This window comes from Pipistrellus hanaki (genome assembly GCF_964339955.1).
Source record: "Pipistrellus hanaki genome assembly, chromosome: 1".
Classification (NCBI taxonomy): Eukaryota; Metazoa; Chordata; class Mammalia; order Chiroptera; family Vespertilionidae; genus Pipistrellus; species Pipistrellus hanaki.
In genome coordinates, this window is record NC_140503.1 from 86,381,678 (window position 1) to 86,401,513 (window position 19,836).

At 45.4% G+C, this 19,836-nt stretch overlaps 1 protein-coding gene across 8 annotated transcripts in view; it reads left to right on the forward strand.

Annotated features, from left to right (window-relative positions):
• The first annotated feature begins 1,282 nt into the window (after positions 1-1,282).
• BEND7 (BEN domain containing 7) overlaps positions 1,283-19,836 on the forward strand; it is an 82,453-nt gene continuing 63,899 nt past the window's right edge. For 3 of the 8 annotated variants that reach the window (XM_084876195.1, XM_084876196.1, XM_084876192.1), the window contains exons 1-2: positions 1,285-1,884; positions 4,117-4,200. In XM_084876195.1, coding sequence (XP_084732321.1) covers positions 1,824-1,884; positions 4,117-4,200 — 145 coding nt within the window. In that variant the 5' untranslated portion in view covers positions 1,285-1,823. Of the gene's footprint in view, positions 1,885-4,116; positions 4,201-19,836 lie in introns of all 8 variants that reach the window. The other 5 variants (XM_084876193.1, XM_084876194.1, XM_084876191.1 and 2 more) reach the window with 3 other exon arrangements.

A 19,836-nucleotide genomic window follows, 5' to 3' on the forward strand; every position in this document is an offset into this window, starting at 1 on the left:
TAAGATCTCAGGATGCAGACCAGGCCCTGCTTCTGCTCCTTGGTTGCCTACCTAGTTCCTTAGTTTTGTTTCCCAGTTTGTGTATGTTTGGCTAGTTGCCTTCAACTTCCCCTTTCTCCCAGTTGTCCTACTCACCAACATGGACCCTGAGTGGCTGTCTCATTTCAGTGAGACTCACAGTAGCATCTACCACATTTATCAATATACCCTTTCCCCTTATTCCTCTTTACTCTTTGGGGGCCACCTGAATTTGCCACAGTGGTGGATGTGTTTGTTGTCCATTTCTTCATTCTCTGTATTTGGGTCTAGACATGATCAGTGTGGCCGGGTACTTTTAATGATCACTTTGTTTTGTTTTTTGAAAATATATTTTATTGATTTTTTTTTTTTTTTTTACAGAGAAGAAGAGAGACTAGAGAGAGTTAGAAACATCAGAGAGAAACATCGATCAGCTGCCTCCTGCACAACCCCTACTGGGGATGTGCCCGCATCCAAGGTACATGCCCTTGACGGGAATCGAACCTGGGACCTTTCAGTCAGCAGGCCGACGTTCTATCTACTGAGCCAAACCGGTTTCGGCTAATGATCACTTTGGCTTGTTGTATCCCGTTCTGCCATTCCCAGGTGGTGTGACATTCTTTCCCATCCCCACCTTAAAGCTATTAGCCCCCCAGAAAAGAATATTATATAAAACTGCCAAAGCATTCTGTTTATGTCAATGAATGTGGCACTATCCCATCAAGTGCCAGCGTCCCATGCACCTGCCTTGCCGGTCTCTTCCCTAAGAGACAGTAGGGCGATCATGTACCCACACACTTTGCACCTGACCCTTCCACCCGCTCCAGGTTCTCTTCTTGAATATAACTCTGGATCTTCCCGCATCCCTCTTTGCATTGGGGTAAAGAATTGAAGCTCACTCCTTCTACACTCTTCTCACCAATCAATTCTAAAATCTCTTCGTTTCCTTGCAGAGCGCAGATGGGTAAGTTTCCGGTACCTGTTTTTCCCTAAAACTTGCCTAAAACCAGCGAGTCTCGCCCTTGGACATCCTGGATCTGCAGGCGGAGGGGCCGGCCAGAAAGGTCCCCGACACCCAGGACTGTTTATAACCAAATCCACCCCCGGGAGCGGCAGCCACAGGCCGGCGAGCCGCAGCGCCGGGGCTCCCCGCGCCCCTCCCCACCCGCGCGGGCTCAGGCCCCGGGTGCCGGCGGAGCCGGGCCGAGGGCGCCGCGGCCTCCGGCTCCGCCGCGGGGCGCGCGCGGCCAGGTGGGCGGGAGGCGGCGGCCGGGCCCGGGGATGGCCGCGGCCGCGCTCCGCCAGCAGGTGGCCCCGGGGTCCCCGCGGCGCCGCCCCCTCCCGGCGCCCCTCCTCCCGCGGGGGCGGTCAGCGCCCCGACCCGGCTCGCACCCGCCGCCGCCGCCGCCTCCGGCCCGCCCGCCGCGTCCCCGGGGCCGCGCTCGCCGCCGCCGCCGCCCCCGCCGCGCCCCGAGCTGCGCCCAGGCCGGCCCGCGGCGACACCCGGGGCGCCCGCCGCCCCCGCCCCGGCGCGCTCCCCGCGGAAAGTTGGGCTCCGGCCGCGTTATCCCGGAGCCGGGAAGGGAGCCGGGAAGGGCGCCGGGGCCGGGGGCGTGCGGCGGGGCCCGGGCGGCGGCCGGGAGGGGCAACTTCTGCCGGGAAAGCGCTTCCCGCCGAGCCCCGCGCGCCGCGGCCCCCGCGCGGCTCCAGGCGGCTCTTCCCCGCGCCGGCCTCCCCCGCGGAGCCGGGGCCGGACCTTGGTCCCGGCGCCCCCGCCGCGGTGACCCGCCGCCGGCCGCCGCGCCATGGAGTTCTCGGAGAGGAAGCGGAGCAGGAAATCCCAGAGCTTCAAACTGCCCAGCCGAGGTGAGCGCCGCGGCCGGACGTGGCGCCGCGTCCGCAGCCCCGCGCGGCCCGCCCCCCCTCTCGCCCGGACCCCCGGCCCCCGCTCCCTCCGCTCCCTCCGCGGCCGGCTCCCGGGGGCGGGCAAAGTTGTCCGGGGGCGGCGGGCGGCGGTGGTTCCAGGTAAACAAGTCGGAGGCCACTGAGGAAATTAGCAAACAATGACACTTGGGGAGCCGGAGCCCTCTTTGGTATTCCGCTCCCGTGGCCGGGCGGGGGCCGGGGGCGAACCGCCTCTCCCCGGGCCGTGCGGACCCCATCCGACTGGGGATCGTGGGCTTGGGGTTTGTTTGGGATTTTCACCCCCGAAGAGAAAGGAAGAGGGTGGAGGTGATTCTTTTTAAGAACGAGAAAGAAGCTCATGTGCCGTACAAACCCTTATAAGAATGGTCCATTTCCGAAGCCGTTTCTAGGGACGTTATTGGAGTTGCAAAGATATCTTAGGATAGATCACCTATCAGTCAGATAAGTATCATTTTTTAAAAAGAAAAAAAAAGAAAAAAAAAAAACCCAGTCAGTTCCTGATGATTTAACAGGTGTGCACCGCAGTGTCTGGGCTGGGGCTGATTGTATCAGGGGAGGGGAAAGTTGAATCCTGTCATCACTGAACAGTGTGTTCTGTTACTTGTTAGAGTCTTTATTTTCCTGTTTCGACCTTTTTTTATAAAAAAAAATGATCAGAACTTAAGAACAGATGTAAAACATGTCTATGGAAATGCATCGTGTCTCTTTAAATGAGAGGCAGGTGCCTTTTTTTTTTTTTTTTTTTTTTAATGGCAATAAAAAGTCCTAATACTGAGTTTAGAACCACTCGGTTTAAATATCTTTGAATCAACTTGAGGCCAAAACCAAACCACAGAACCTGTCCGTTTTTCCTGGGTTGCTCTGTCTAACTTTGGTATCAGAGTAGAGAGCAAGGCAATTGTTTTAACAATCTGGGGGAGTCACGGATAAGCTGGTGAAAATTATAGGGCAATTGCAAGCTAACCTAACTATCATGTAATAAAGGCAATAAAGCTTGCTTTCAGTTGGTCTGAAAATGGTTTTCTTGCAGATTTTGAAGATCTACTTGTATCTGTTTCCCCTGCTTTAGTTTGACACGTCTTAATGAAAGAGGTCTGAAATAGTTTTATGAATTCAAAATATTTGGCTCTGTCCTCTTTCTGTGTACATTTTTCTCCTAGCGGTGCTGATTGCTCAGTCATTTGTACTTTAAAAATCTCCCCATGTATGATTGGCCTATTTGTCTGATTCATTCAGGAATGTAGGCTGCCTACTTATTTATGACCTCAGGGAACTTACTACTTTATCTTAAAAGTGAGAGTACTTCTGTAGACCTTGCCCTGTGAGGTTCAAGGCCATGAAAATAGCTGTTAAGAAGGAACAGCTCTTTGCTTACCTAGTTGATCCTACTTTTTAAGAAATGGATTGTGAAAGAACAGTAGCCTCTATAAAGAAACCTGTAAAAATTGTATTTTAAAGTTGACTGACATAGCAAGTTTTTCTTCCTTTTTTTTTTTTTTTCTTTTTCCCCCTAAATTATGGGTCTGATTCTTTTCTCTGCAGGTGCTTTTTAGAAAATAAACTATTGCATATTAAAGCACAGTAGCTGAATGCAGAAGACTCACTTGTGTGAAAGATGTAAATCTTGCTTTCTTATTCCAATTATACTATATTTGAAATAACGCGTCAGTATTTTCCCAGTGTGATTGCCGCTAAGCTGCTTAAAGGTGGGGATTTTTCTGGGTAAACTGAGAGTGCCATGGAATTAAAGCATATTGCTATTCACATGCTCATGAAAATGGGTTGTGGAGATCAATTTGGAACCCTCCCCTGGCCTATGCGTGGGCATGGTTTTCTTTTCCCTATAAACACCCTTGTCGTTTGAAAGAGAAGAAGTCTCGTAATTGGCATCTGTGGGCCACATTTACTCTGAAAACCGTGTGGTCAAGCGAAGCTGTTTTCTGAAGTCAAAGTAACATTTCAACTTGGTGTACTTCAGAGTAAGCAAAATTTTTAGATTATTACTAGCAACTACAAATTCTGTGATGGACCGAGTTCTGGAAAATTATACTTGTAAAATAAAAGTATAGATTACCCATACTTATATATACAGAATGAGATTCTAGTCTATATTGTTTGTTCATATTGTGTAGGTCATTAGAATTCTAATTTTTGGTTGTTTTCTCATCCCAGATTACCACCATGAGGTGTATAAGATGTCAGAATTCAACAGTGATGTCAATGGGGAGGCCAAAGAGACCCAGCCCATTTTCTTAGGTAGGTTCTTCAGTCAGTGAATTCCGCAGTAAAACAAGGCGGCCATTTCCAATTAGCAGGGGGGAAAGGGGTTGTGCCCGAATGGGAAATGTCTGTCATTGCTTAATGTATGACATTCTTTTCCAGACCTTTTATTTCGCAGATTGCCAATATATCCCTTATTAACATGGGTAAAAGTTGTAATTTCAGACATAAATGTTTATTAGTGTCTGCACACAGTGCTAATTATCACTCACTCGCAGAGCCAGATGCTGACGGTGCAGTTTTGTCGCTCTGTGCTCACCCCATTTACATTGCATATTCGCTGGCACGCTTCGCTGGCAATAGTTTGTGTAATTGGGGTATTACATCTTTGACATCTGGATAACAGAAATTCAATTTCCAGGAAGCCGCTATTTGTTTGGTTTTGCTTCTGCCTTGGGTGGGATAGAGGATTAATATGCTGTCTTATTATTGTGTCCCTTTGCCTTTGTGTCCTGGTTGCTAATCCTGCCATGACAAAATTAAATTAAATCTATAGTCAAAGAGCGCAAGGAAAATAAAAGTGTGATTGGCCGCCTAACCCCCTCTTGATAGTGCGAGTTATCATTGCGCAGCTCCTCATTTTCCTGGCTTTGTGTTCTTTTCATGACAACGTTTGGGGTCAGAGACTGGCCCTGCTTTGCTTTCACTGCCCTCATCCCTGCCTCAGCTCAGGGACAGAGAGCAAAAGCAGCACCTCTGAGACCTTTTGACAAGTGTGGCTGCATGATGAATGAGTAGGTAGCCCAAAATGTTGCCACTCTTTCCATGTGCAGCTTTGGGTACCTGGCTTGTGCAGTTCCTTATCTGCAGAGCTGAAGCCCCAAATTAGGATTTTGCCTCTAGGAGTGAAGGAGCCATAACATCAGAGTGGAGAGTAAATGGTGGCATTTGGCTGTGACCTTGCCCATCCTGGACGCCTCACAGCCGCTGGTAGGGGGAGGACTGGATGCTGCACAGTAAGGAAGCAGAGAATGGGGGAAAGTGTGGGCTAGAGTGATTAAAAGCAAAGGTCAGAACGGGGGAGAGTTGACGGAGTTTAAGGAAGCAGATTGCTGCTCAGAACTCGGGTGAGTAGTACTAGGAATTAAAACAGTGTGAAAGCCAGGTGGCATAGTGGTCTGTCACCAGGATCTCTCTTTTTTGCTTTGAGGAAGAGAAAGGGTGAGTAACAAAGGACGGAGAAATCGAACAGACACTTAATAGAGGTGAAATAGGAGGGACATAGCATTTCTTACACGAGTGGTCATTGAAGGCACATGGATCTTTCCATCGAGGGGGAGAATATTACTGAGGCCAGCATTGCTCTCGGCACCTGTGTACTCTTAAGAGAACTAAAAACCAGAAGGTTAATAGTCAAGTGAAATGCTATGACCCAGAAAGAGAATATTCTGGAATTGTACTCTTGCCAGTTTCTTAAACTTAATAGTATGGAATTCTGTATTTTCATTTCCCTAAACTTGATTGGTTGGAATATTATATCTCGATACCACCCGATTTATCCATTTGAAATAAAGAATTTGCCTATTAATAAAACATTTACATTTATCATGGAAAATGGAGCAGCATGACGGGTTTAGCATGCTCCAGTGAAGCAGGCCCCCCCCCCCCCCCCCCAGTCTGCTGTGTACTTGGAAAATAGTAAGGAAACTTTATAGTAGGTTAATTCTGGGTATGAGAGAGTGGAGGATGAAGAACAAGAAGATACTAGTGCTCAAAATTCAGTAAATGTACACTCTTGAAGGGGGAGTAATTGCTGTTTTCATTTTTCCTACCTTGAGTCTAGGAAGCTGAGAGAACACCAGCGACAGACCAGGGTTGGGATAAACTTTCCAGATTGGGCAGGAAGCCCTCAGACATCAGGAGACGAAAGACAGAACAGCATGAAAATGTGCCTGGGTTACTTTTCAATCTTTCATTCAATCTGGGCAAGAATTGATATGGTTCCTAAAGAACATTTTTATTTTACCTCCAGGTCAGTTTTTTAAGTGGAAAAGCAAACGTAATTTCTAGGGCAGTTGGGAATAGTTGTGGATAGCAAATAAAATTAAGAATTTTGTTGACGTTGCTATAAAATGGACTTTTTTTTAAATATAGTTTGTAATTACTCTTCTGAAAACATAGAGTTAAATCATGTTTGTTTGGTAAGTCACCAGCATCTATCCATAATATTACACGGTATAGAGATCGGTGGGAGGTTTATGACATCCAAGGAAGTTTGTTAGCAAAACACCAGAAGAACTGTTTCACCCTTATTGCAGCCCTAAAACATGACCCTCAGGTTGCTGTTCAGCATTTTCTGTGTTCACACGTGTGTCACCCATGATGCTATCTACACTTAAAAGATTAAAGGTCATGTCTTGTGAAAAGAGAATGCTCCAGAATTTTTCAGAGGTCCCCACAGGAAATCTATTTCTCTGCAATATTTCTAGGCTGTTGACTGGTGTCTGACATGGGAGGACAGCTGAGCAGTGGGAATAGCTGGGCTGTGTGCTTTGGGTATCACACATTTTAGTGTGACAATAGGGCTAGCATGAGTAAGTTACTTTATCCTGAGCGCGTTGACTTTGTCAAGCTGGCTGTGATGGACTATTGTAAAGATTTGAACACTGTTTAGAGAACAACTTAATTCACTTTACTCAATTCAACAGGTGTTTGTAGGGAAAAACTATGAACTGAGCACTTTTCTGAAAAGGAAGTGGGTTTGGGGGTAACCAAGTTAATGGATAGGACAGGGTCCCTGTTCTCAAGGATAAAAATCCAGTTGGGGAGATTAGACAAATTCAGGACACAGTGAAAGAACAAGATTCAGTAGTCATAACACCTACAGTTGTTTGAGCACTTACTGTGTGCACAGCCTTGAGTTGAGTGCTTTATGGGAATAATGTCATTTCCTCTTAGAGCAAATCTGTGAGAGTCATTGTCGTCCGGTTTTGTAGATGAGACTTAGAGATGCTAGGGAGGCACAAGAGGTTTCAAACAGCAAATGCTATAGCCTCGATCCCCTGCAGGTCCGCCTGAGCTACAAGCACCCCACTGTGCTACCTTTCTGTGTGACGGAGAATTAAATGACAGTTGTGAACCATTACGGCAGCGGGCAAAAGCAGAGTTGGAAGGGAAGGACCCAGTTCCGGTTCTGGTGGAGAGTTACTGAGAAGCTAGACCTTGAACTATGGGGAGATTTGGATGATGGGGATTTGGCTGACAAGACTGCAGGTGGGAGGGGTGATGTGAGCCACAGCAGGAGATAAGGGTCATTATACCCAGACTTTCAGTGTGGGCTGCACTTTGCAGTTCAGATCCTGCTTTCATATCTGTCATCTCCTGATTTTTACAGAGCTCTTGCAAAGTAGTTAGGGTGGGTGTTATCAGTCCTGCTACCCAGCAGAGGAAACAAGCTCAGAGTTAAAGTGAGTTGCTCATAAACAGCAGAACCTGGAGCAAACCCAAATCTCCTGTCCAAAGATCTGTTTCCTCCAGCAAGTTGAGCCAGGCAAGTTCAAGGATCATCGAAGAAACCTTAGCTGGTAGCAAGGCACTTTTAAAAGGCAGTTAATGAACTTATTATTCAGAACGATAACAGAAACACTTAATAAAATCTCTTTGTTGACAATGAATGTTGGTTTTTTATTACTGTAGTATATAAATTTGAACCTTATATTTTTCAAGGGTTCAATGTCAGCCATTTATTCACTTAACAAATATTTTTGTTGTTGTTGATCCTCACCCAAGGATATTTTTCCATTGATTTTTAGAAAGAGTGGAAGAGAAGGGGAGAGACAGAGAGATAATATCGATGTGAGAGAGAAACGCACACACACACACACACACACACACACACACACACACACATCCATTGGTTCCCTCCAGGGCCGGGGATCAATTGAACCTGGAATCCTTCCCTTTAGTCAATGGGACAACACTCCACTGATCTGAACTGGCGAGGGCGGCCTGTTCTTTTTAATATTTGGTTCAGCTATACACCTTTCAGAAAATAAAAGTACAGGTGTAGTAGCCATACCCAGCGACCAGGGTTGAGATCTCTGAACTTTTTAAAAAAATACTTTTATTGGTTTCAGAGAGGAAGGGAGATAGAGAAAAATATTAGTGAGGTAGAATCATTGATGGGCCACCTCCTTCACGTGCCCCCCACACTGGGGATCGATGCCCTGACCAGGAATCGAACCATGAACTCTGGTTCATAGGTGGATGCTCAAACACTGTGCCACACCTGGCCAGGCTAGATCTCTGAACTTTTGAGTCTGCTTTCAGTGGCTTTCCTGAGGACAGCTCAAGGGTCCCCAGAGTCTCCTCAAAAATGACACACTTGAAAAATTCCTTCCCACTTTTCCAAGTGAGAGAGTTAGGCCCCAATCACAGTGTGATTCTCCTTCCTGAGAAGTGGATGGGTCCATGATTGATGGGAAGCTCTCCCCTTAGAGACCACATGCCTGGGTACCTTCCTGTTCCTGTTTGGCATCAAAGGGCTTGGGAGCTGGGCCTCCTTCCAAGCTCTAATGTTTCCACTGCTCTGTGGCTGGAGTTCTCAGAGTGGGAAGAAGCCTCAAATAAAATAGAGGTCCAAGCCTTAGCTGGGTTGCTTAGTCAGTTAGAACATCATCCTGTATACCAAAGGATTGCAGGCTCCATCCCCAGTTGGAGTTTCTCTCTCTCTCTCCCTCTCTCTCTCTCTCTCTCTCTCTCTCTCTCTCTCTCTCCAGCAAAAAACATGCTTTGGAGAGGATTAAAAAAAAAAAAAAAAAAAAGGAAGGTCCAGTAGAGAGGAAAAGAAACACACACACACACACACACACACACACACACACACACGTACACACACACACACACACACACCACACCCACAAAAAAGCTCATCATTTGGAAATAAGAGTGTTTCTTCTCTGCTTCTCTCTAAAGCTCCACGCTCAGCACCATGGCCCACTTTGTCCCCATGTCCCTGACCCTTTCGTGTCAGTTCTCACCTTTTTTGGTGGTGGAGTGAAGGAGACAGTACAGTGAGAGTGGCTCTTGAGGTTAGGAATGTGGCCAATAATAGTAGGTGTCATTTATGGAGAGCTAGCTGTGTGTCAGGCACTATGTTCCCAACTTCCTGTGTGTGGTCCCATTAATTGTCCCAAGAAAGTTATTGTCACTTGCCATTTATGGATGAGGAATTTGAGGAGTTCACCCAGTTACTCAGTGACAGAACCAGGATAAAACCAGGGTGTGTCTGTCTCCAGAATCATGCCCTTAACCCCAAGAAATGCTTTGTTTAATGCACTCCCCTGTGGGACCCCCGATGTGTCTAACAGATAAGAGAGGGTGGGGCTGCTTGAAGCAGGTCGGGGAGACCCAGAGCACCTGGTGCCATGTCCCACATTCCCCTGCCTCCCCATCCCTGCGGGCCTCTACAGAACTTCTAGGGTGCCCTCACCACAATTTTAAAACCTCCATCTAGATTGTTTCCAAAGTTTCCTGCAGCGCTAAAAGTATATCTGGTTGTACTACGGATCCAAAACGTGGCTTCAAAACTATTCTAGGGTTAGCATACATTTTCTCCTTTCAAAAAAGGATGTAAGTCTTAATTTTTATGCCATCTGTTAACTTACTAGCTAGTTACCTCGTAAATGAGAAGTCATGATAGCTCTCCATGTTTAGTTTTGCTTTATTACTTTAGTTGTTTAAAAGGCATTTAGAGCTTCAAGAGTGATATTTATATACGATGTTGTTTTAAAGTTTGATTAATCTCATAAAATCGCAGTACTCTTCATTATAAGACAACCTGAAAGTCCATGGGATGTTGTTCAACACACAGACAGGCTGGCTTTGGTCCCTTTTCACTTTGCCTATTTTTAAGAATAGGACCTATTGTTTTGGATTACTACCTGAGAATTTAATGAATTCACTCCTGGATGCAGGAGATCAGAAAACATTTGATTCATAACTTATATTAACCAATGTAGTAAATAAATAAATAAATCTCTCCCCACACCCCCCAGGAAGGAGTGATGAGAGACCAGCTGGGCAAAGGCAAATGTTTTTTAGTAAGGAGGACACACACACACACACACACACACACACACACTGATTGCAAGCAAAGAGAAAGATGAGCCTCTTAAGGAAACTTCAGCACTAATGGCATCTTTGAACATACTAGTAAGTGCACAGATTAACGTGTTTCTGTAGTTACAGATGCAGACTTAGTCATTCTTAGATACTACCTACTGCCCAGAGTTTGGGAGGCATTTGCAGTTAGGCCTGTCTTACTACCACTTAGTTAATATCACAACTACATCATAAGGTCTGAGTTATATCTGTTACACAAATGGGTAGCTGAGCTCAGAGATGGAAGTGATTTGCCCATGGTCACACAGTAATTAGTGGTTGCATCCAGTTCTTCACTCCTCACTATGTCAGAGCTGCCTGCAGTCCTGACCCCTCCCCTTCTAACCAAGCGGACTGATCTTAGTCATAACCCCTCATCCTCTCCTCCACAGAATGGGACTTCAGATGTGAAGGGGAACCATAGATAGAGGGATAAGGGGGGACATGAGACAGCCCCAGGACCCATCTGGGAAGAGAAAAACTGAGGTTTGTTTAACATCTGTTGTATGCTGGGCACTTCCCATTCTGTATCTTATTTACCCTTTGCACCAATTCTGAAAAGATATTGTTATGACCATCTTCAGATGAAATGTCAGTTTGCCTAAGGTCAGATAGCTCGGAGATAAGAGCCTGGATTTGGATTTGGCTTGCCACATTTCTTTATACTTGGCCATACAGCCTTTGAGGAAGTGAAGTCCCACTCATCTCCCTCCTTTGCTGTTAGCTATTGCTAACCTTCTAGCCTTATTTCCCTCCTCCTCCTTACTAAAAAAACATTTGCTTTTGCCCAACTGGTCTCTCATCACTCCTTCCTGAAGCATCTTCCTGTTCTCACCTTGTTCCTCTCACCATCTAAGTTTCTCCATAGCAGTCTCCTCCCATGTCTTACCTCAGTCTGCACTTCATCTTTTCAAACCTGTCTCTCCTATCAGTCTTTAAAGCCCAGTTCAAACATTACCCAGGAGCCTTTTCCAGTTATAAAGCATAGTAGAGAGAAGTAAGGTTTAAAGTCAGAAAACCTTGGTTGGGATCTCAGGTGAACAGGTAATAACACCTTGTATTAAACTCTTGAAGGTTTTATCTTCTGTGATAGTAACATTGGCCCTACCAGGTTTCCTTTACAGCATATAGGAAATCCTATATGGTAAGACACTTTTTCAAAATAGAAAATGCTATCTTCTTGCTATTATCCCCTTCTCTTTCTTCTGAATAGAAAGGTACGTATCAAGAAAAAGTTCAAATCTTCGTTACCTAAATGCATGAATATATTGGACTTTGTTGTACAGCATTCTGAAGATTTGTTTCAAAATATACTGTTATGTTGAGACTTTAATGACATTTAGTGAGCCAAACTAAAATGTGCTGAATTTAACTGGAAGAAGCTTTTTAAAGATACTCAACTAACATAGAAATTTTGGGTTTCTGATGTTGATTTGTGAGATTTAACTTGAAATATTTTTGAAAGTCAGCTACATGTTGAAAAGCAAAACTGAAAAATAGCATATGCTCTGTCAGTTCGGAATTCTCTATAATATTAAGGTGCTTAACATAATATTGGCCTGTTTATAACTTGATTTTGGCATTGTCTAGTTCTCTGGCCCATAGGAGGCAAGCATTTCTTAATTTAAGAAAACAAAGCCATGCATTAGCCAAGACAACTTGGCGGAAGTCACATTTGTGTGGGAACTGTCCCTGCATACAGCTGCTCCGAGGGGGGCCTGCTCCCTAAGGCAGTGTCTTGAGGGAAAGCTGTGGCCTTCTGTCTCTCACAAAGGCTGGTGTGGTTTAGCCCCACCCCAAGATTGATCCGTGTGATATATTGTGATAGTTTGCTTTTCCTCCCCTAATCTTGATCAAAGCATTAAAAAAATCTCCAAGAAGGACAGACTCTAAGGAGATATGTTAACAATTTAGCTTTCCTGGTTCCCATGGGAATATGGATTTTTACTTTTGGAAGAGAATAACATATAAGATAAAATAAAGATGTGGGAGCAGTGTGTTTTGCATCTTAAGGTTAAAAATAGACCTAGGAGTTTACATGGCAAGTCTGTTATTCTTATAAGTCAGCAGATGATTAGAGAGAACATTCCTTGGACAGGTGTGTAGCAGCAGTGGCCGGGGTGGGCTGTGGGTGGGGAGAGGAGTAAGCGGAACCTGCAGCGGTTTATCTGGTTGCCTTTAGCTCCTGGTGCACGTGCATGACTCTGAGGTTGCTCTCCTGCCTGAGCGTCTTGGTCGTCTGTAGCTTTCAGATTAGGACCTGGGCTCGCAGGCATAACCAATAAGACCGAGCTTGCACTGCCACCTGTCTGCTTGGAGCTTTCCTGTGACACGTCCTTTCTGCCTCCTGGGCTTCAGCCGCACTTAACCTCTTTTCTTGCCTGCAGTGGCCCTACTTCCTCTCTCTAGGCCAGTCACTTTCTCACCTCAGTGGCTGCACATGCCACCTCCTCTGTTTGGATACCACTTCCTCCCTCTCCTTGGCCCTCTGTTAATCCCTAAAGTCTCCAAGTTGAGGTAATCTCCAGGTAGTCTTCTCTGATTCCCTCTCCTCTGCCCTTCCACAGCCTCCTGAGCACGTCTCTCACAAAGCTTATTACATACCTCTGCCACTGGGTTGGAAACTCCATAGATCATCTCAGTGTCCACACTGCCCAGCGCCATGTTGGTCACATAACAAACATCCATAGATGCTCAGTGAGTGAGTGAGGAGTCCAACTTCCAATTTAAAATGAAGTGGCCAAGTCATCCATTTTTAAACTTTATCATCCAACGCTTATCTCTAAGCTCCCACCCTGGCTTTCAAGGTGAAAATTTATACATCCTCTTACTAGCTTACTGGACCTCACAAATCAAGGAGTAAAATACGTCAACACTGACAAGGGAATGTTTATTTTTCATCACGTATTTTTTTCTTTTTCATTTGGTTAATGGCAGACCCTTTCTAAACGTGAGCTCTAAAATGGGATGCACCAGTGCTCCCCTGTGTGCCAGCCCCTCCAGGGCCTTGCAGAGTCACTGCGCGAAGCGAAGGTGCCTCTGGGCTGTCGCAGTGCTGTGACCCTGGCATCTGCTCTGCTGGTCTCTCCTAAGGACTCTTCATACCCCTCAGGGCTTAGCTTGAATTCCTGTAGGATAAGACCTTGAGTTTACTGTATTCTTAGTGCACAATACTTGGCACAGAGTAGGCTCTGAATAAGTAATCTTGAATAAATTAATGAGTACCATTTAAAACATGTTAAAATTGCCCTGGCTGGTGTGGCTTGGTTTAACGGTTTATTTCTATGGAAGAAGTTGATGCAACATAATAACCTATGACGTTGCTTGTATGGCTTGGTTGGTTGACTATTGTCTCAAGCACCAAAAGGTTGCCAGTTTGATTCTCCGTCAGGGCACATACTCAGGTTTCGGCTCAATCCCCAGTAGAGAGTGTATAGGAGGCAGTCAATCCATGTTCAGCTCTCACATCAATGTTTCTCTTTCTCTCTCCATCTCCCTTCTTCTATTAAAAAAAAAAAAAAAAAAAAAAAAAAATCAGCCAAAATAATTTTTTAAAACATATTAAAATGTAATTTGCCACCAGTAAGCTGATCTGAGTGGGATGGTCTGTTCAGTTGGGATAGTCCTGTGCAGGACTGTCACACACTGCAGAAGGTCTTAATTCCAGCCTCTGAGTATTGGCAGTACACACACACACACACACACACACACACACACAAATGTTGGGAGCACCCATCTAGTCATTGTGACAATCAAAAACACCCCTACATATGTGAGCTAGAGCGTGGTTCTTAGCAAGCCGAGGTTGTAGAGTCATTTAGCTTTGAATACAAAAAAAACAACAACAAAAAAAAACAATTGCATTGCCATAGACCTGAGACCCTTCACTCATGTGTTGTGTCTCAGATGCCCATATGACTGGGGAACAAAGGAGAGATTGTGATGGATCAGTTGAACCCATCACCATACCCAAAAGAGAGAGATCAAAGGGCACATTCCATTCATGGTCAGGTTATTATGCCTCGTTTCTATACAAGGACAGCTTATTACATGCACATTTTATTATATATTATAAAATCATTAAGAAGTTTAGATAGATTTTATTTCAGATTTCCAGATAATCAGTATCCTTATATATAATAATCCATAAAATTATTTTTTTAGTATTGCCTATTTTTCCAAATGTGTACAAATATACTGTGCTATTTGAATTCCAAGGGTTTTACAATGTTTTTTTTTACTTGGAAATCAAATTTTATATCTGAAAGGTTAATGGAGAAAACTAATTATGTTATCTGGTAACCAAATGTGTGATGAGACATTTGTCTCTGTAATTAACAGCAAGGAACTTTTATAGTTTCATAAAATTGAATGCTACATAGGATATTCTGTGAGCATTTGTTTGGACGAGGTGTCCAAAACAGAGATGTTTATGGGTGATATAAAGTTGAACCGAAATGTAATGCAGGTGTCTGTGCATCTCCCAGCATTTCTCATTGTTGAAATGGAAACCAGAAGATTAATAACTTTGGTTTGTCATGATAAAATAAGTAATGTGTTCTTGGAACAGTGGTACAGCACATAAGTTACTCAGTAATTCCAAGAATTTATTCTGTTCCAGGAATAATATCTTTAACAATTTATTTCTATGGAAGAAGTTGATGCAACATAATAGCCTATGCAGTTGCTTGTATGGCTAATGGAATTATATCTCAAATACGACTTTATACCTACATATAAAATGTAAAGAACCCCTAAAAAAAGCAAGGTCAAGGTACAACATAAAAGTAAAAAGTCAGAAGATGCAAAAGTTAAAGTTCTTCTGTTAACATTAATTCATCCTCATTGCACATATATAATTTTTCAATTACTAGCAAGACTTTAATGGGCACCTTAATAAGTACTGCATGAAATACGGTTCAGAAAAAGTTGCTACAGGAATGTTAGCTTCAGCATTCTGTAAGTCTGCTGCTCCACTGTTTGCTCTGGAAGAGAGAACATGATGCCTGAAGCAGCAGCAGGTGTGTGGCCAGATCTGATGTCTTTCTCTGGTTTATGTTGGTCACTTTGGGCAAGCAACTTAGTCTCCTCATTTGTCAAATGGGTGAAACCACTTTCTATCTAGCCTCTTTGATGAACTAAGAAGACAATGATGAGACATGTACCTTTGGGAAAGCTTTCATGAGAAGACATGATGAATATGGGTACCACGTGGCCTCTGTTAGTCACCACCACACAATCCCATAGAAATGGGAAATTCTTTCAGAGGTGTCACGGGTGTTGGTTTATGTCTTGCGCATCATTGGTTTTTTGCACATAGTTGTTGTTTTTTTTCTTTAGCTTCCCTCAACTGTGGCTTCCTGTCATATCTGATACTAGAATTAACTCATTCTTGTATTAATTTTGTAGTTATTTATTGAGTAGCCATTAGTGGCAGGCTAGGATGATTTAAAGGCTACTAGGTTGTCATAAGAGAAAATTAAGGATTCTCAGGAACATGGAATGGGGGCCTCCCAAGGTCATATCTCATTAATGGATATGACCTTTGAGAACATGACATTTAAGCAGAGTCTTGTAGGATAAGTCTGAGGGGTTGGTGCCAAGGATCCAGGAAGTGGTGTGTGAATCCAGGAAGTAAGACCACTTCTGAGACCTTGCTATATGTAAAGCAGAGCACCCTCTGGCTGTCCATCCTTGTCATTAATTAGATTCTGGTTTAATTGTCATGAAGTGAGGCCTGATTACTGCTATTTTAAAGTTGTCCCCATGAACCATATGTGCCACCAGACCTGAGGGCCACTAATTTAGGATGTGGCCAGAGCCAAGGCTGCAGAAAGTGGTGAGGGAGGCCTGATGTGGAGGGCCACTGGGAAAGTTGGGTGAGGAGCAGGACTCCATCCTGAGTTATTGCATTCTGCTGAGGTGAGTCATGTACTGAGATTTGCATGTTTGAAAGATCACTCTGACTTCAGGGGGAAGCAACACTGCAGGCCTCTGACAGTAGCCCCATTAAGTGATAATGGGAGAGTGGAGAGAAATGGAAGGATTCGAAGTATTTCACAAGCTATAATAAACAGCCCGGTGATTGTCTATGAGAGGGAGAGGAGGAGAGAGGCAAGTCCAATGTTTCTGGCATGGAAAGCAGAGCAGGTGCTATTTATCAAGGATTGTAAATGATTGTTATAAAATAAATTTTGAGCCTTGGCTGGTGTCTCTGTTGGTGGAGTGTCCGTCCTGTCCACCAACAGGTTTGATTCCCAGTCAGAGTACATCCTAGATTATGGGTTCAATCGCTGGAGCACATACAGGAAGCAACCAATCGATGTTTCTCTCTTTCTAAAATCAATACATATATCCTCGCATGAGAATTCTTTTAATAATACATTTTGAACATAATTTTAAGGTTGCTTTTAAATGTCCAAGTGGGCTGTCCAGTAGGCTATTGGATGTACAGGTCTGGAGCCCTGAAGTGGGGTCAGGTCTGGAGTCCACACATGGAGATAGTCACTGGAGCCAGGAGAGAGGACCCAGAAAGTGTGGAGGGCAGAGTCCTGAAAAACTTTGATATTTAAGGCAGTGCTTTTCACAACAGTTGTTGAACAATGTTTGGATTGATCCCAGTGTTTCCATAGTAAAATGATGAATGCAGTAAATATCCTTGTACATATTTCTATAGGATAAATTCCTCCAATAGGATTGCTAAATTTCTCTCCAAAAAAGTTCCCACCAACAACATATGAAAGTGACTATAAGTCTACACTTTCACCATAAATGGGCTTTATGAATCTAGTAGAGGCCCAGTGCACAAAATTCATGCATTGGGGTGCAGGTGTCCCTCAGCCCAGCCTGCACCCTCCCTAATCCAGGACCCCTCGAGGGATGTCCAACTGCCCATTTAGGCCCAATCTCACTAAATGGGCAGTTGGAAATCCCTCTTACAATCCAGGACTGCTGGCTCCCAACTACTCACCTACCTGCTTGCCTTATTGCCCCTAACTGCTTCTGTCTGCCAGCCTGATCGACACTTAACTGCTCCCCTGCCAGCCCGATTGCCCCTAACTGCCCTCCCCTGCAGGCCTGATTGCCTACAACTGCCCTTCCCTGCCAGTCATCCTGCGGTGGCCATCTTGTATCCACATGGGGTGGCCATCTTGTGTGTTGGAGTGATGGTCAATTTGCATATTACCTCTTTATTAGATAGGATGGTCTTTGCCAAATTAATAGACAAAGAATTAATTTTTATTACATTAATAATCAGGGAGGTTAAGAGGTTTAAACTGCTTATCTATACATATAAAGAGGTAATATGCTAATTGTCATTACAGTGTACCCATAATGACCAATTTTCATATTGATGCATGTGAGCAGGGGGGTGGGCAGCTGAAGCCAAGTTCCTGGGGTTCTGAGGAGAGTGCCTGACAGGAGCCTGGACTGCAAAGAAGGAAGAGGAAGCGGCCATGGGGAGCTCTCCCAAACCCCTGCATGGACACCCTACCCCAGCCCCGCACTCCCTGGGGGGACAGACCACCCTCCTACCCCAGCCCCGCACTCCCCGGGGGACCGACCACCACCCTACCCCAGCCCCGCACTCCCTGGGGGACCGACCACCACCCTACCCCAGCCCCGCACTCCCCGGGGAACGGACCACCACCCTACCCCGGCCCCGCACTCCCTGGGGGACGGACACCCTACACCCTACCCCAACCCCTGCACCCCTGGGAGGACGGGGAGGCTGACCAGACGGGGAGAAGACCCAGCCTCAAGGGTAGCTCCAGCCGCATCTCCAACTCCCAATCTCTTCCCCTGCCATCCCCACCAGGGGGGCCCACAACAATAGCACGCCGGTGACCACCTGTCAGCGCCCATGAGGCACCTGGGGCGAGGCATACGTTTCCTCCAGACCCGGGTGGAGGCAGGCCTGAGCGGTCCTCCAGGGTCAGACCCTTCCCCCTGACAGCAGCAGCGCTGAGCTGTCTCCGCAGAGGAAGCGCTCTGAACCTCACTGGGGGCACGGCTAAACCTGCCCTCCTAGCCCACCTGGCTCTGCCCATGCCAGGCCCTCACCCCACTCCAGGAGATTGGAATCCCGACCTGAACAGGTACACCTGCAAAATGGCCACATACAATTTAAAGAATGGCACCAACCAGAAAGGTTTGACAGTTACTCCCTCTTGGGCCTCACCACCCTCCCTCCTAGCGCTTCCCAAACTCCCTGCCACCCCCCCAGTGCCTCCAGGGACGACCACCACCACTACAGGGCTGCGGAACCCTCTGCAAAGCTTCCACAGCTACAGTCCCAGGAAACAATCATGCCCTCCTCCCCTCATCAGCACCTGCTGCCTGCGAGGGTACCAGTGAGCTTAAAAATAACAACCCCTTCCTGTTTAGGCATCACTTATGTGATGAAACATTTCTAGGTTTATTAGCTCAGAACCTCCTCATGACAACCCAGTGAGGCAGGCAGAGAAGAGATTACAATTCCTGTGGTATATGTGTATGTATTCAGAAATGAAGCTCAGAGAGGAAAAGTGTCAAGCCCAGTGGTAACCAAAGGGCAGCACACACTCCAGTAGGTCAATTGGATTTTAAGTGGGGGCAATTCAAGAATGAGTTAACAGTGAATTTTTTTGCATTTTTTATGGTTCTAGGGGGCCTCATCTACAGCATATCCTACATAATAAAAGGCTAATATGCAAATGACCAAATGATGGAATGACCTGTCACTATGATGTGTGCTGACCACCAGGGGGCAGACACTCAACACAGGAGCGGCCCCCTGGTGGTCAGTGTGCTCCCACAGGGGGAGCGCCACTCAGCCAGAAGCCGGGCTCATGGCTGGCAAGCACAGTGGCAGTGATGGGAGCCTCTCCCGCCTCCGTGGCAATGCTAATGATATCCAACTGACGGCTTAGTCAGACATCCGCCAGGGCTCCTGGACTGTTAGAGGGCACAGGCCAGGCTGAGAAGCCCCACCCTCAAGTGCACAAATTCATGCACTGGGCCTCTAGTTTCTCTTATAAATTACATGTTCATGTTCTTTGCCCATTTTTCCATTGTTAGTATTTGTCTTCTTTGATTTATAACACCTCTCTATATCTGGGATTTTAACTTTTTGGCCCTATTATTCCTGAACATTACTTGAAATGGTAGCTTCTGACCTAGTCACTTAATGATGAGTTACATTTGAAAGGAATATTCAGTAGGACAACCATGTTATAGTTATTATAAAATAAAAGTCAGTTGTTCATGTAAGAACATTTGGAGGAGGGATAGTAGATACCCTGAATCAGTTGGGTAGTTCTAGCTGTGTCATACTATTCTCTTATGAAAAATCTTCATTGATATCCTGTTATTTTCAAGATAAAGTAAAATCATCAAAGTCCTTCTGTCTCTGACTTTGCCCATTCAATGCCTTTACTTCAACAAAGCTTATTCACCATCATCCTCTTTGTTTTCCTCTGCCCTCAGTTTAATTCCCTTTTTCCAAAACCACCCATGGAAATGCTGAGC